General features: G+C 42.0%; 1 protein-coding gene across 1 annotated transcript; it reads left to right on the forward strand.

Annotated features, from left to right (window-relative positions):
• The first annotated feature begins 204 nt into the window (after window positions 1-204).
• On the forward strand, window positions 205-13,226 carry itih3a.2 (inter-alpha-trypsin inhibitor heavy chain 3a, tandem duplicate 2). The gene is made up of 21 exons (XM_027029831.2): window positions 205-388; window positions 1,693-1,847; window positions 2,067-2,171; window positions 2,243-2,405; window positions 2,497-2,607; window positions 3,518-3,646; window positions 3,753-3,869; window positions 3,974-4,142; window positions 4,718-4,843; window positions 5,888-6,069; window positions 6,196-6,381; window positions 7,337-7,476; window positions 7,572-7,732; window positions 8,012-8,038; window positions 8,138-8,194; window positions 8,346-8,402; window positions 8,517-8,639; window positions 8,807-9,008; window positions 11,665-11,837; window positions 12,102-12,213; window positions 12,374-13,226. The coding sequence occupies exons 1-21, from the start codon at window positions 260-262 to the stop codon at window positions 12,510-12,512; spliced, it is 2,763 nt and encodes a 920-aa protein (XP_026885632.2). The 5' UTR covers window positions 205-259; the 3' UTR covers window positions 12,513-13,226.
• The last annotated feature ends 436 nt before the right edge of the window (window positions 13,227-13,662 follow it).

Below are 13,662 nucleotides of genomic sequence, written 5' to 3' on the forward strand. Positions count from 1 at the left end.
GATTTTACAAAACAATGCCGTACAGAGTCTTGCACACACACTTGAGATACAAGACCATTAGTACCCAAGTTCTACTGGCAGCACGCCTGTACAAGACACACTGACTCATTCATTGCTCTTACTCTCTCAGCTTCCACTCTCTCACTCTCTCTCTCTCTCTCTCTCTCTCTCTCTCTCTCTCTCTCATGCACACACACCCACACACATTTAAAGGCTGTAGCAGAAAAGTCTGAAGTCAGTTTCGAGCTCGGACTTCATCATGTCTGGAGTATGGATTAGACTGCTGCTCAGTGCGTCTGCCTGTGTCTGCGTTTCAGCTCAGCAACGAGGCACTCCATCACCCCTTCATCCCCTCCCTCATCATCAACATGGTCAGACAGAGAAGCAGGTAAGACCTCACTCACAGAAAAAAACAACAACAACACAGCAGATTATCCAGGGAGGTCTCACACCTTCTCTAAGATGGAGTTCCAGGCACAAACACACTGTGATATTCGGATTTCCCTGGATGCTCCTACGTTTGCTGGATCAGGGTTAGGGTTTGACTATGGTTGCAATGGAACTTGGCAGGACAGCAGATGCCCCCAATTCCACTCCATAAATCAGCATTTACTTCAACCATCTGAAAGAGCAACATGATGGTGTTGATAATGGCACGTTTCTGTCCATCTATGGTCAACCGTTGACTTTGCCACCCTCCCGCCTCTGGCGGAGGAGTGATCGCATGGTTCCAACATTGCCAACCGAATACCTGACAGGACTGAGGAATGTAACTCCACAGAGTTCCGCTAAGCTTCATACACCAGTTTAAACTTGTCGGTCTTATTTTCCATGTGGCAAAGGCACACACTCTGAATGTGCTTCAAACACCATTTAAGATCTAAAAATAACATGAATAAGGTGTCCGTGGCGGTGGAGTTCTACCTGCTGTCCTACTTCAGGGGGACATTTTCACTTTTGCGTCATGCTGTTTTTAATGTATTGTGCTTTGTGATAGTTGCTAATTGCTCAAGTGCTGCAGATCTGTTTAGGAAATGTAGTCAACAATTTCCTGGGAAAAGCAGACACTAGTACAACCTACATTAATAAACAAGTGCACCTACTGGATGGTTTCACATGATGATGACAGTGATGATATACACTTTATTCTCCCACAGGGAAATTTTGCTTTGGACTCAACACACAGAAACACAGTTACATGTTCACTTTTTTTTCCATAGCGTTATCATTTTGAGTTCCAAGTGGTCACATTTCACAATGTACTGGCCTAAAAAAACTCCTAATTGTTTACAGTCCCGCAATCATTGTTCAACTCAACAGTCGCTGCAACTGTCCTTAGAACTTACAACTGTCAAACACTGTACAGTTCAGCAGGTACACCAATCCCAGTTGATGCAGTTGTCTTGCAGTTCCCCAGTTACCGCTCTGGCTAAACTTCTGCGAAACATCACCATTTAATTATTTCCATAATTCTTGAACTTTCCTGAGTAAAGTTATGGGTTTCCAACCTCAAATAAAATTCATTCAACTCATTAACTTTCTTAAAATCGTCTGTACTGGCAAGATGCTTCCTGTTAGTTTCCATGTTGGTTATTGTCTTCATGGACTTCTACAACTTTTTAGAATTCATACTGGAAATAACATTGCTCTGTAATGTCCTCTGTAATGTTCTGATATGTGTCACTCTCTCAGATAGAGGTGCACAGTGTGAAGATAGACTGTAAGGTGGCATCTCGATTCGCCCACACTGTCATGACCTCCACAGCTCTGAACAAGGCCAACGTCTCACAGGAAGTGTTCTTCGAGGTGGAGTTGCCCAAGACAGCCTTCATCACCAACTTCAGCATGTCAGTTTGGCTCTATTTTCAGTGGCCATAAAAACGTACTCCTAGTGAATTAAACTGACTCATAATGAATCACAGTACAGTTTAATAGTTGAGTCTTTTTTTCTATGACATATGTGTAAGGAAAAGGTCGGAAAAATACCTGCGTCGCCAAGTGCTACACATGTAATGGGTCGTGCGCTTGTTAATGTTCCTGCCCGTTTCTTTCACGTCGTGTTTTAGGGAGATTGATGGTCAGATATTTACTGGAGAGGTCAAAGAAAAGGAGAAAGCCAAGAAGCAGTACGAGACGGCCGTGTCTTCTGGACAGACCGCCGGCCTGGTCAAGTGAGTTTCCAAGACCGTAAATGATAACTCCGTTACCTCGTCACGCTAACAAGCGACATTGATCTTTTCAGGGCTTCCGGCAGAAAGATGGAGAAGTTCTCTGTGTCCGTGAACATCGCAGCCCACAGCAACGTCACGTTCGCTCTCACATATGAAGAGCTCCTTCAGCGTCGCTTTGGCAAATATGAGATCATGATCAGAGTCAAACCCAAACAGCTGGTCCAGCAGTTTCAGGTGCTCAGGACTTTACTGGAGTTTTGCTTTCTGTTTAATTCCCGCTGTCTCTGTCTTTCGACTGGTCACACTTACACAGTCTCGCCCGCAGATCGTTGCTGATATCTATGAGCCCCAGAGCATTGACTTTCTGGATATCAACGCCACATTCATCACCAATGAACTGCTCCCTCTGGTGGAGAAAACTGTCACTGACAAAACGGTGAGGCAATCCTTTCAGGCTCCGTTCATACAGCATTTTGAGTTAGGTATTTTTGTAAACTTCAACTAACCCTGCCGTTTGATAGTCTGTAGCCCAATTGTTTCCAGCCAGCTTTGAAATTAAGAACTGTGTGTCATTAGTTTAGAGAACAAACACAACTACATGAAACACATAATCCATATAGCAGCTGTAATCGGCATCAGTCAAAAAAACAAAAAACAAAAACTGCGTGATGACTGACGAATTTCACCAATCCTGAATCCCAGACATACTGAGCACGCTTAGTTTACGCACCAGTGTGATCCTACATGTCTTAAATATAGGAAACATGTATCATTATAAGCATGTCATCGCAATACTGCCTGTCAACAGCCAATTTGTCATTTGCACCGGTACACAACATTAGACATCCGAAGCAACTAAAGTTGTCGATATTTTACAGAACATCACTGTGAGAAAAGGCTCCAACGTGGCGCAAACCCGAGTCTCGGATGGTTATTTAGACAGTTATCCAGCCAGACAGCGGAAAACCGAAACTCTTACCGTATTATTCTAACCCTGACCCGGGGTTCTTCCAGAAGGACGGAAGATAAGCGCGGAACGGCTTAATCACAGCCACCGTTAACGTAATTGGAGAAGTGTGGGCTTAAAGGATGGCAAACTTTAGTATTAAAAGGATGGCAAACTTTAGGTCAGCCCTGATTTAAAAGCAGACACGATTTAATTATGTCCATAAAACAGCGCGTCAAAAGTTCTCAGTGATAGCCTCGTTTCAACATACCTCCTATCGCACTAGTAAAAGATGTTAACCGTGTACTGTAATTTAGGTTAGAAAAAAAGAGGAGAAAAATGCATTATTAGAAACTTTTAAGTACTTGTACGTGACCTCTCATGACCTCCTCTTTTCCAGGCCCATGTGTCTTTTTCTCCAACTCTGGACCAACAGAGAAAATGTCCAGACTGTGATGGTACGCTCATAGATGGAGATTTCTTCATCACGTATGATGTCAAACGGGATCAAGGCATCGGTGACATTCAGGTTAAATTTGGAATAAGCAGTTTAATCTCTGAGCAAACGAATGTGGCTGTTTCTCTGAGAAACTCTCTTCCTCCCTCGGTAATATCTGCCTCCCTCTCTGGTGCAGATAGTGAACGGATACTTTGTGCATTTCTTTGCTCCGGCTGACTTGCCGCGACTGCCAAAGAACGTCGTGTTTGTGATAGACAGGAGTGGGTCCATGCATGGGAACAAGATAAAACAGGTACACGAAGACAGCAACGAACGGATCAACTTTACAGTGTTCAGGGCTTTGATTCTCGGTTTATTGCTTTGTATTGCAGATGACATTTTGTTATGTTTTGGTAGACCAAAGAGGCCCTAGTGACCATTCTAGATGACCTGTCTGAAGAAGACCATTTTGGACTGGTCACATTTGATGATAAAATCGAGTTTTGGAGACCATCACTGAGCAAAGCCACCCCACACAATGTAAAGGAGGCTAAGCAATTCGTCAGATCTATAACTGCCAGACAAAGTAAGCACTCATATCACGATAGGGGAGAGTGACGATGTGGTCTCAGCCCTGCTGCTGAAACTTGATATGATCTGATATCACTGAGATCTGATAATGAGGCTTTACAGGAGTAGTCTGACAAAAAAAAAAAAAAATACACACTTGCCTCAGACTCAATTCTTAAACAGACTATCTTATGTGTAGGACATGTCTTACTTTTATCTTTGAAAATGTACAGAAGTATGCTACATAGTTAAAAACAATATGACAATTTAATTTTTGTCCATTTCATAGTTAAATATATCATGCAGTGTCCAAAGTCACATAAGCAAACGTATTTGCTATTTCTGAACAACCCAATACAGTTGACTCAAGATAATTTGACTGTGCAGTTTGCATGAGGATAACACATGGGCATATGTTCCCATTACTAGTTAGCCACATTAGCCCCATAGCTCCACTACACAACCAAAGTGGCACAATTTGCACACCCAGCATGACTTTACTGAAGTACTACACTGGGGAAAGAGGAAAACTGTGAAAATATGACTTGTTGGCAGACTACTCCTTTAAGGATGTCTTGTTTTTTTCTGTAGTGACGGATATCAATGGGGCTGTTATGCATGCTGTGGACATGCTAACTACAGCCAAGGAAAACAACTCACTCCCTGCAAGCAGTGCATCCATGATCATCCTATTGACTGATGGAGAGCCCACTGCTGGTAGGTTTAGTACTGGTAGGTCTACTGCTGGTAGGTCTACTGCTGGTAGGTTTAGTACTGGTGGGTCTACTGCTGGTAGGTCTACTGCTGGTAGGTTTAGTACTGGTGGGTCTACTGCTGGCAAGGTCTACTGCTGGTAAGGTCTACTCTTGGTAGCACTATTGCTGATAGGTCTACTGTTGGTAGGTCTACTTCTGGAGATCTACTGCCCATAGAGCTACTGCTAGAAATGCCATTGTTAGTGGCTCTAAAATGTCTAAGTAGGGTAGCATAGGCAGCAATGATATTATTAGCTGTAATATAACGTATTACCCTTCATGCCTAGTGAAGTAAACCAAGTACAAAAAATGCATTTACTGAATGTTATATACATTAAATATTAATCACTAAATAAACACAATGCACAGGCCAATTCTGCCCAGCAGTTTAAAAATGAATTCAGATCTAAAGCCTACAAATTATTCTATATGTAGAGCAGTACAACCCAGAAGCAGTCGATCTAGTTACAAGCTTGGAGTTGTGGTGCTGCCTGAAGTTTGGAGTCCTTTCTGGGCCTTGTGCCATCTGTGTCCAGGGAATGTGGGTATGCCATGTTTTCACAGATCTCTCTGGCTTGCATACTGATACATGGGCAACGATCTGTATGCTGGGCACTTAGCGTTTGCCTCTAAGTGTTTTAGTATGCTTGGCAGCGCTGCATAGCTGGGGGTTTAAAAAGATGTAGCCTGTTACCTATACACTGGAGGGGTGGGGGGGTGGGGGTACAGTAGTTTGGTGATACTAATACGTAGTAAGGCGAAAATATACCTGTCTTGTGGTCCTTGATGCTAAATTATATTTTTGGTAAGTTCATGGTGTTGTTTAAGATCCTTTTGGGGTGATGTTGGCCCAGAAGTCATACCTGACTTATGAGGTTATGAGGTTGATTACAGCAACCAACCGGTGTCATTGTGCCCCTCATTTGCTGTAAGTCTCCAGGTAAATGCTTATTGAACTGTTAACATTCCACAGTGCCTCTTAAATGTTGTGTTTCGTTCACTTCAGGAGAAGATCATTTACCTACAATCCAGGAAAACGTTCGTAAGGCCATTGATGGACAGATGAGCCTCTTCTGCCTGGGCTTCGGCTATGATGTAGACTACCCCTTCCTGGACGTGATGGCCAAGCAGAACGACGGTCTCGCTCGCAGGATCTACGAGGCATCAGACGCTACGCTCCAGCTGCAGGTGGAAAGGAAGACATACTTCAGTGAAAAAGAATAATTTATGGCCAAGGCCTTATTAACCATAAATAAGGACAAGTAAATCTCCAAAAGCAGGATCTCAACTGTGCACTCTGAATTTGTTCTAAAGGATTTCTATGAAGAGGTGGCTAGTCCGCTCCTCTTAGAAGTTCATCTTCATTATCCGGGCAATGCAGTGAACTCCTTGACAAACAGCTACTTCAGGCAGCTCTTCAATGGATCTGAGGTTGTGGTTGCTGGTCAAGTGAACGACTTTAAGGCGGACAACATTCTCATTGAGGTGTTCGCTCAAGGGGTGAGTGCTGTCAAACTGACTTCAGTTAGGCTTCATGTTACAGATGGTTAAGACAATCACACCCATCAATAAGACAACCACGCCCTATCATTAAGATAACCACGCCCTATCATTAATACAACCACACCCTATCATTAAGATAACCACGCCCTATCATTAATACAACCACACCCTATCATTAAGATAACCACGCCCTATCATTAATACAACCACACCCTATCATTAAGATAACCACGCCCTATCATTAATACAACCACGCCCTATCATTAATACAACCACGCCCTATCATTAAGATAACCACGCCCTATCATTAATACAACCACACCCTATCATTAAGATAACCACGCCCTATCATTAATACAACCACGCCCTATCATTAATACAACCACGCCCTATCATTAAGATAACCACGCCCTATCATTAATACAACCACACCCTATCATTAAGATAACCACGCCCTATCATTAATACAACCACGCCCTATCATTAATACAACCACGCCCTATCATTAATACAACCACACCCTATCATTAAGATAACCACGCCCTATCATTAAGACCACCATGCCCCCTCAATAAGATAACCACGCCCCATCATTAATACAACCACACCCTATCATTAAGACCACCACGCCCCCTCAATAAGATAACCACGCCCCATCATTAATACAACCACACCCTATCATTAAGACCACCACACCCCCTCAATAAGATAACCATGCCCCATCATTAATACAACCACACCCTATCATTAAGACCACCACGCCCCCTCAATAAGATAACCACGCCCCATCATTAATACAACCACACCCTATCATTAAGACCACCACGCCCCCTCATTAAGATAACCACGCCCCATCATTAATACAACCACACCCTATCATTAAGACCACCACGCCCCCTCAATAAGATAACCATGCCCCATCATTAAGAACCACACCCCATCATTTGTTTAGCTGGAGGAAGAGTTTGTGGTCAACGGCCTGGCCAGTACTGAGGAGTGGGCCGTCATGTTCCCCGATGAAGAGTACATCTTTGGGGACTTCACTGAGCGTCTCTGGGCATATCTGACGATTCAGCAACTCCTAGACAAGCGGTCAGTGCTGCACATTTTCCAGTACCATCGTAGTTGACTCCACAGTAGAAGGCTACATTATGATGAAGTCTGATGATGCTAGCATTTTCTGACAGAGACAAGTGTGCATGTGAAGAAAGTGAGAACATCACAAGCGAAGCCCTGGAGCTCTCACTGAAGTACAACTTCGTCACCCCACTCACCTCCATGGTGGTCACCAAGCCCCAGACAGAAGAAAATCCAGAGGATGCTGTCATTGCTGACAAGCTGACTGAGGGTGACTACACAACAAATACGTCATCAAACATCAAAAAATGTTGAACTGAATTGTCAGTATTAAGCCCAAAATTCAACATTAACTACATTTAGATCCCAGAATATCTAAATATTAGTGTTGTTGCACTGACACTAACAGCGTTCATGTTTCTCTTCAGGACATCTTAGTTTACACCTTCACTCACCAGTAGCCCTTGGCAGTTTTGAACGAGGAGAGACTTGAGAAGTTGCTGAGATGACCGTGATGCTGATGCTGTGTAACTCTTTTTTTCCCACACAGGGCAACGGGAGAGCATGCATTCACAGGGTAATTATGTCTTCTATTGACGGCCAGTGGATACGGCCGCAGTGTGGTTTCTAGCTTTCTGTCTAAACACTGTCTAAAGCAACACTTCTGCCTCTTTAGATTTCATGGATTATGCTGTAGGCTACAGTCTGCTGAGCAGTTCTTACCCAGTATTAGGTGGGGTTACAGATGACATATTACCAGTCCTTTTGTCTACTTTTTTCTATATCACTTTAATTTACCCTTTTACCCTGTTTTTAAAAGGTGCTACAAAATTAATATTTTTTTATGCTAATTAATGATGATGATGATGATGATGATTGTCTAGATATGGACTTTGACGCAGACGCCATTGGGCTGCAGGGTCAGGCTTATCCAGCATTAAGTAAGGTTATTTTTTTTTAGACCATAACATTCAAGGATTATTTCATTCATTTGTACTGAAGGACTGTACCACCGTAGAAGGTCTGAGGTTTACTTGGATTGTATTCCTCTTCAGTTTTAGCAGCTGACGGCGATCCGCATTTCATCATTGAGTTGCCAGATCAGGATGATGCTTTGTGCTTCAATATCAATGACAAACCAGGCACCATCTTCAACCTGGTGACAGATCCACTCACAGGTAATTACATTTTTTCTAGATAATTGTTGACATAAAGGCAAGTGTAGTTTGCCCTTATGTCAACAATTATCTAGAAAAATTGTCAGTTCTCAGGATATGTCAGTTCTCAGGATTGGACACTTAATTCTGATCTAAATCAAATTATTTCAAATTGAAATGAATTACAGGTTTTGTGGTAAATGGACAGACCATTGGAGACAAGAAGATGATCTCTGGGAGCACAACACACACCTACTTTGGCCACTTTGGGATCATACACGAGGAGTTTGGCATCAGAGTGATGGTGACCACACGGGAGATCACAGTGTCTGAGCAGGGCAAGCAAAAAACCATCCTCTGGTCAGAAATGTCCTCAGTCAAGGGTGTAAAGTAAGTGAAGCTGTAATTGCGCTAACTTTAACTTTATTTGAAGCAGGGCAAGCAAAAAACCATCCTCTGGTCAGAAATGTCCTCAGTCAAGGGTGTAAAGTGAATGAAGCTGTAATTGCGCTAACTTTAACTTTATTTGAAGCAGGGCAAGCAAAAAACCATCCTCTGGTCAGAAATGTCCTCAGTCAAGGGTGTAAAGTGAGTGAAGCTGTAATTGCGCTAACTTTAACATTATTTGAAGCAGGGCAAGCAAAAAACCATCCTCTGGTCAGAAATGTCCTCAGTCAAGGGTGTAAAGTGAGTGAAGCTGTAATTGCGCTAACTTTAACTTTATTTGAAGCAGGGCAAGCAAAAAACCATCCTCTGGTCAGAAATGTCCTCAGTCAAGGGTGTAAAGTGAGTGAAGCTGTAATTGCGCTAACTTTAACTTTATTTGAAGCAGGGCAAGCAAAAAACCATCCTCTGGTCAGAAATGTCCTCAGTCAAGGGTGTAAAGTGAGTGAAGCTGTAATTGCGCTAACTTTAACTTTATTTGAAGCAGGGCAAGCAAAAAAACAGCCTCTGGTCAGAAATGTCCTCAGTCAAGGGTGTAAAGTGAGTGAAGCTGTAATTGCGCTAACTTTAACTTTATTTGAAGCAGGGCAAGCAAAAAACCATCCTCTGGTCAGAAATGTCCTCAGTCAAGGGTGTAAAGTGAATGAAGCTGTAATTGCGCTAACTTTAACTTTATTTGAAGCAGGGCAAGCAAAAAACCATCCTCTGGTCAGAAATGTCCTCAGTCAAGGGTGTAAAGTGAGTGAAGCTGTAATTGCGCTAACTTTAACTTTATTTGAAGCAGGGCAAGCAAAAAACCATCCTCTGGTCAGAAATGTCCTCAGTCAAGGGTGTAAAGTGAGTGAAGCTGTAATTGCGCTAACTTTAACTTTATTTGAAGCAGGGCAAGCAAAAAACCATCCTCTGGTCAGAAATGTCCTCAGTCAAGGGTGTAAAGTGAGTGAAGCTGTAATTGCGCTAACTTTAACTTTATTTGAAGCAGGGCAAGCAAAAAACCATCCTCTGGTCAGAAATGTCCTCAGTCAAGGGTGTAAAGTGAATGAAGCTGTAATTGCGCTAACTTTAACTTTATTTGAAGCAGGGCAAGCAAAAAACCATCCTCTGGTCAGAAATGTCCTCAGTCAAGGGTGTAAAGTGAGTGAAGCTGTAATTGCGCTAACTTTAACTTTATTTGAAGCAGGGCAAGCAAAAAACCATCCTCTGGTCAGAAATGTCCTCAGTCAAGGGTGTAAAGTGAGTGAAGCTGTAATTGCGCTAACTTTAACTTTATTTGAAGCAGGGCAAGCAAAAAACCATCCTCTGGTCAGAAATGTCCTCAGTCAAGGGTGTAAAGTGAGTGAAGCTGTAATTGCGCTAACTTTAACTTTATTTGAAGCAGGGCAAGCAAAAAAACAGCCTCTGGTCAGAAATGTCCTCAGTCAAGGGTGTAAAGTGAGTGAAGCTGTAATTGCGCTAACTTTAACTTTATTTGAAGCAGGGCAAGCAAAAAACCATCCTCTGGTCAGAAATGTCCTCAGTCAAGGGTGTAAAGTGAGTGAAGCTGTAATTGCGCTAACTTTAACTTTATTTGAAGCAGGGCAAGCAAAAAACCATCCTCTGGTCAGAAATGTCCTCAGTCAAGGGTGTAAAGTGAGTGAAGCTGTAATTGCGCTAACTTTAACTTTATTTGAAGCAGGGCAAGCAAAAAACCATCCTCTGGTCAGAAATGTCCTCAGTCAAGGGTGTAAAGTGAGTGAAGCTGTAATTGCGCTAACTTTAACTTTATTTGAAGCAGAGCAAGCAAAAAACCAGCCTCTGGTCAGAAATGTCCTCAGTCAAGGGTGTAAAGTGAGTGAAGCTGTAATTGCGCTAACTTTAACTTTATTTGAAGCAGGTGAGCGTCCTGGGACTATCTTGACCAGTCTCACATGTCACAGAGTTGAGCCTTGACAGCATTTGCATGATTCAACATATGTAAAACATTTTTGTAAAAATAATTTGAACCAATCTTTAATCATATCACATCATTTAGCCACTTCTGTGTTTTCAATATATGGCATAGCATATAACAGTTGCAACACGTACCAATAAAATTGCAGTGTTTTCCTCTGTAGAATGCAGCCCATACTTTAGGTTGTGTCAGAACTTCTCCATCCATTCCTCACCAGCCAGTCTGCCTCTTTGTTCTGTTCGGTCCCCTGCTCATGTGAGTCCAGTGGGCTAGCACCAGAAAAGAGAGCTGTTTGGTTATCAAGGACTAGTAACCTCAGAGCCATACGAAGATGCAGACAGTTCACATTACCTGTTGTGGCAGAGTGCTATGTGTTTGGGTTCCGAAGGCATGGCTAGCCAATGAAACCTTATTTATGTATACACTGTCTACACTGTAAATAACTGTAAGATTATTCAGAACATGCAGTTACACATACATGTGTTACTGACAGTTTTACTAGCAATTGAAATGTTTTAATTTGATTACATACCTGCACCAGATGTTCAGTGAGCTAAGCGGCTAACTGGTAAATTTTCTTGAAAGCACAGTAATAATACCCACCATCTAAAAGCAGTATAAAAACGGACTCATTTTGAATGTTCTGAGCCTAGTATTTCCATCATTCTCCAGCATGGACCTGCAGGTTACCAAAGATCGCAGTCTCACTGTCAGCCTGAGGAACTCCGTGAAGTTTGTGATCATCCTGCACAAAGTGTGGAAGGAGCATCCCTACCACCAGGACTACCTGGGTTTCTACACCCTGGACAGCCATCTACTCTCACAAAGAGTCCATGGTGTGATTGGTAAGACTAGTGACCGGATTACAGAGATGCTATAAATGTGAACTAGTACTTCACCACCATAATAAAATAAAACCAGTGTTATTATACTCAAGAGACTATGTTTGTATAAACAGCCCAAAGTTACGCCAGTCCCGCATCTCACATCTGCAGGTCACTTTGGACAAAAGTGTTGGCTAAAAGAAACCATTTATCACTAAAAGTACAGCAGTATTTAACTGTAACTCTCTCGTGTTCTTGTGTTTCGCTCAATGTTGGTCCCCACAGGGCAGTTTTTCCATGGTGTGAATTTTGAAGTTAGCAATCTTGTCGAAGGGCAGGATCCAGACAAACCTGATGCCATCATGTTTGTGAAGGGACACACCCTTAAAGTGACCAGGTAAAGAATCAGAAAGCAATCAAGCAGTTTTTGTTTGCTGAGACGTATTAAAGCCTGTGAAATTTAACAGGACTTGACGACTGCGGTGACTTCATGCTACCGGTGAGTTTCTAGTTATCAGAGAGGTGGTGATAATTGCTGTGTGACTCTGTACCCACAGGGGCTGGCAGAGAGACTTCAGGAAGAATGTAAAGAATGGAGAAAATGTGTCTTGCTGGTTCATTCATAATAATGGAACCGGACTAATTGATGGAGTTCTCACAGATTACATTGTCTCTGACATCTTTAGTACTGTCTGAGAAAGAGAGTACCTGGAACACCCCTGAGATCACTGAACTATAAATACATTTCTTACCTTTCTCTAATCATTACTGCTCAAACATATATAAGAGTATTCTATTATTTTGGGAGGTATAGGGGTGCCCAAACATGTGCCACTAGACCAGGAATTCTGTTAATAAAAAACGAGTGGACATTGACATTGCTGTTGAGGCTTATGTTTGCTTGCTTCAAATTAAACAAGGTTAGCAACTGTCCAAACACACTGGTGCAATATTATGGCTTGAACTTGTGGTTAGCCTGAATGATTGATTTTATTCCACTGAGTTGATTTTCTTCAGTCTCTCACTCCTAGTCCAACTTATGAAGGGAAAACTGTATGAGGTGAAACAGTAGCATAGAAAATAATCTACCCATGATGAAGTTCGGTAAATAGCCTGGGCTTATGAATTAGGGGTCAACATAACGACCAAAAATTCCAGCACAGTAGATGAGAAACCAATAAAGTAAATGCACAAACTAGTCACCACAGGAATGTGGTATTGGTGCATCTGTAAGTGGGTAGTGCATATGTAAGTGCATACTCTCTGCATACTTAATGTGAGTAGTGCATACTTGTAGTGTTGCATCGTATAGAGGTGTCCCAAACACAAGGCAAGTGAACCCACAGATTCTTTTGAAGGCATTTTCTTTTATTAACAAACTGATGCATTCAATAAAGGCATTGAATATTCCTTCACCGTTTACTGAGTGTCTTTCCCTAGCAGGTACTTTGTCCATAAACACTGAGAATACAAATATACAGTTTGTAACATTAACCCAAAGTAGCAAAGATTTAACTCAACTATATACATCAGTAGTCATCAATCTGGATCTCGCTCTCTCTCTCTCTCTCTCTCTCTCTCTCTCTCTCTCTCTCTCTATCTATCTATCTATCTATCTATCTATCTATCTATCTATCTATCTATCTATCTATCTATCTATCTATCTATCTATCTATCTATCTATCTATCTATCTATCTATCTATCTATCTATCTATCTATCTATCTATCTCTGGTCCTTCCTCCCTTACATAAATGTACCCTTACATTTATACTGCAGACTCTGCAGTAATTAACACGTATGGTTCTATGAAGCAATATACAATAAATAAATATAATAATGTATCT

Source organism: Electrophorus electricus, chromosome 20 (assembly GCF_013358815.1).
Source record: "Electrophorus electricus isolate fEleEle1 chromosome 20, fEleEle1.pri, whole genome shotgun sequence".
Taxonomy (NCBI): domain Eukaryota; kingdom Metazoa; phylum Chordata; class Actinopteri; order Gymnotiformes; family Gymnotidae; genus Electrophorus; species Electrophorus electricus.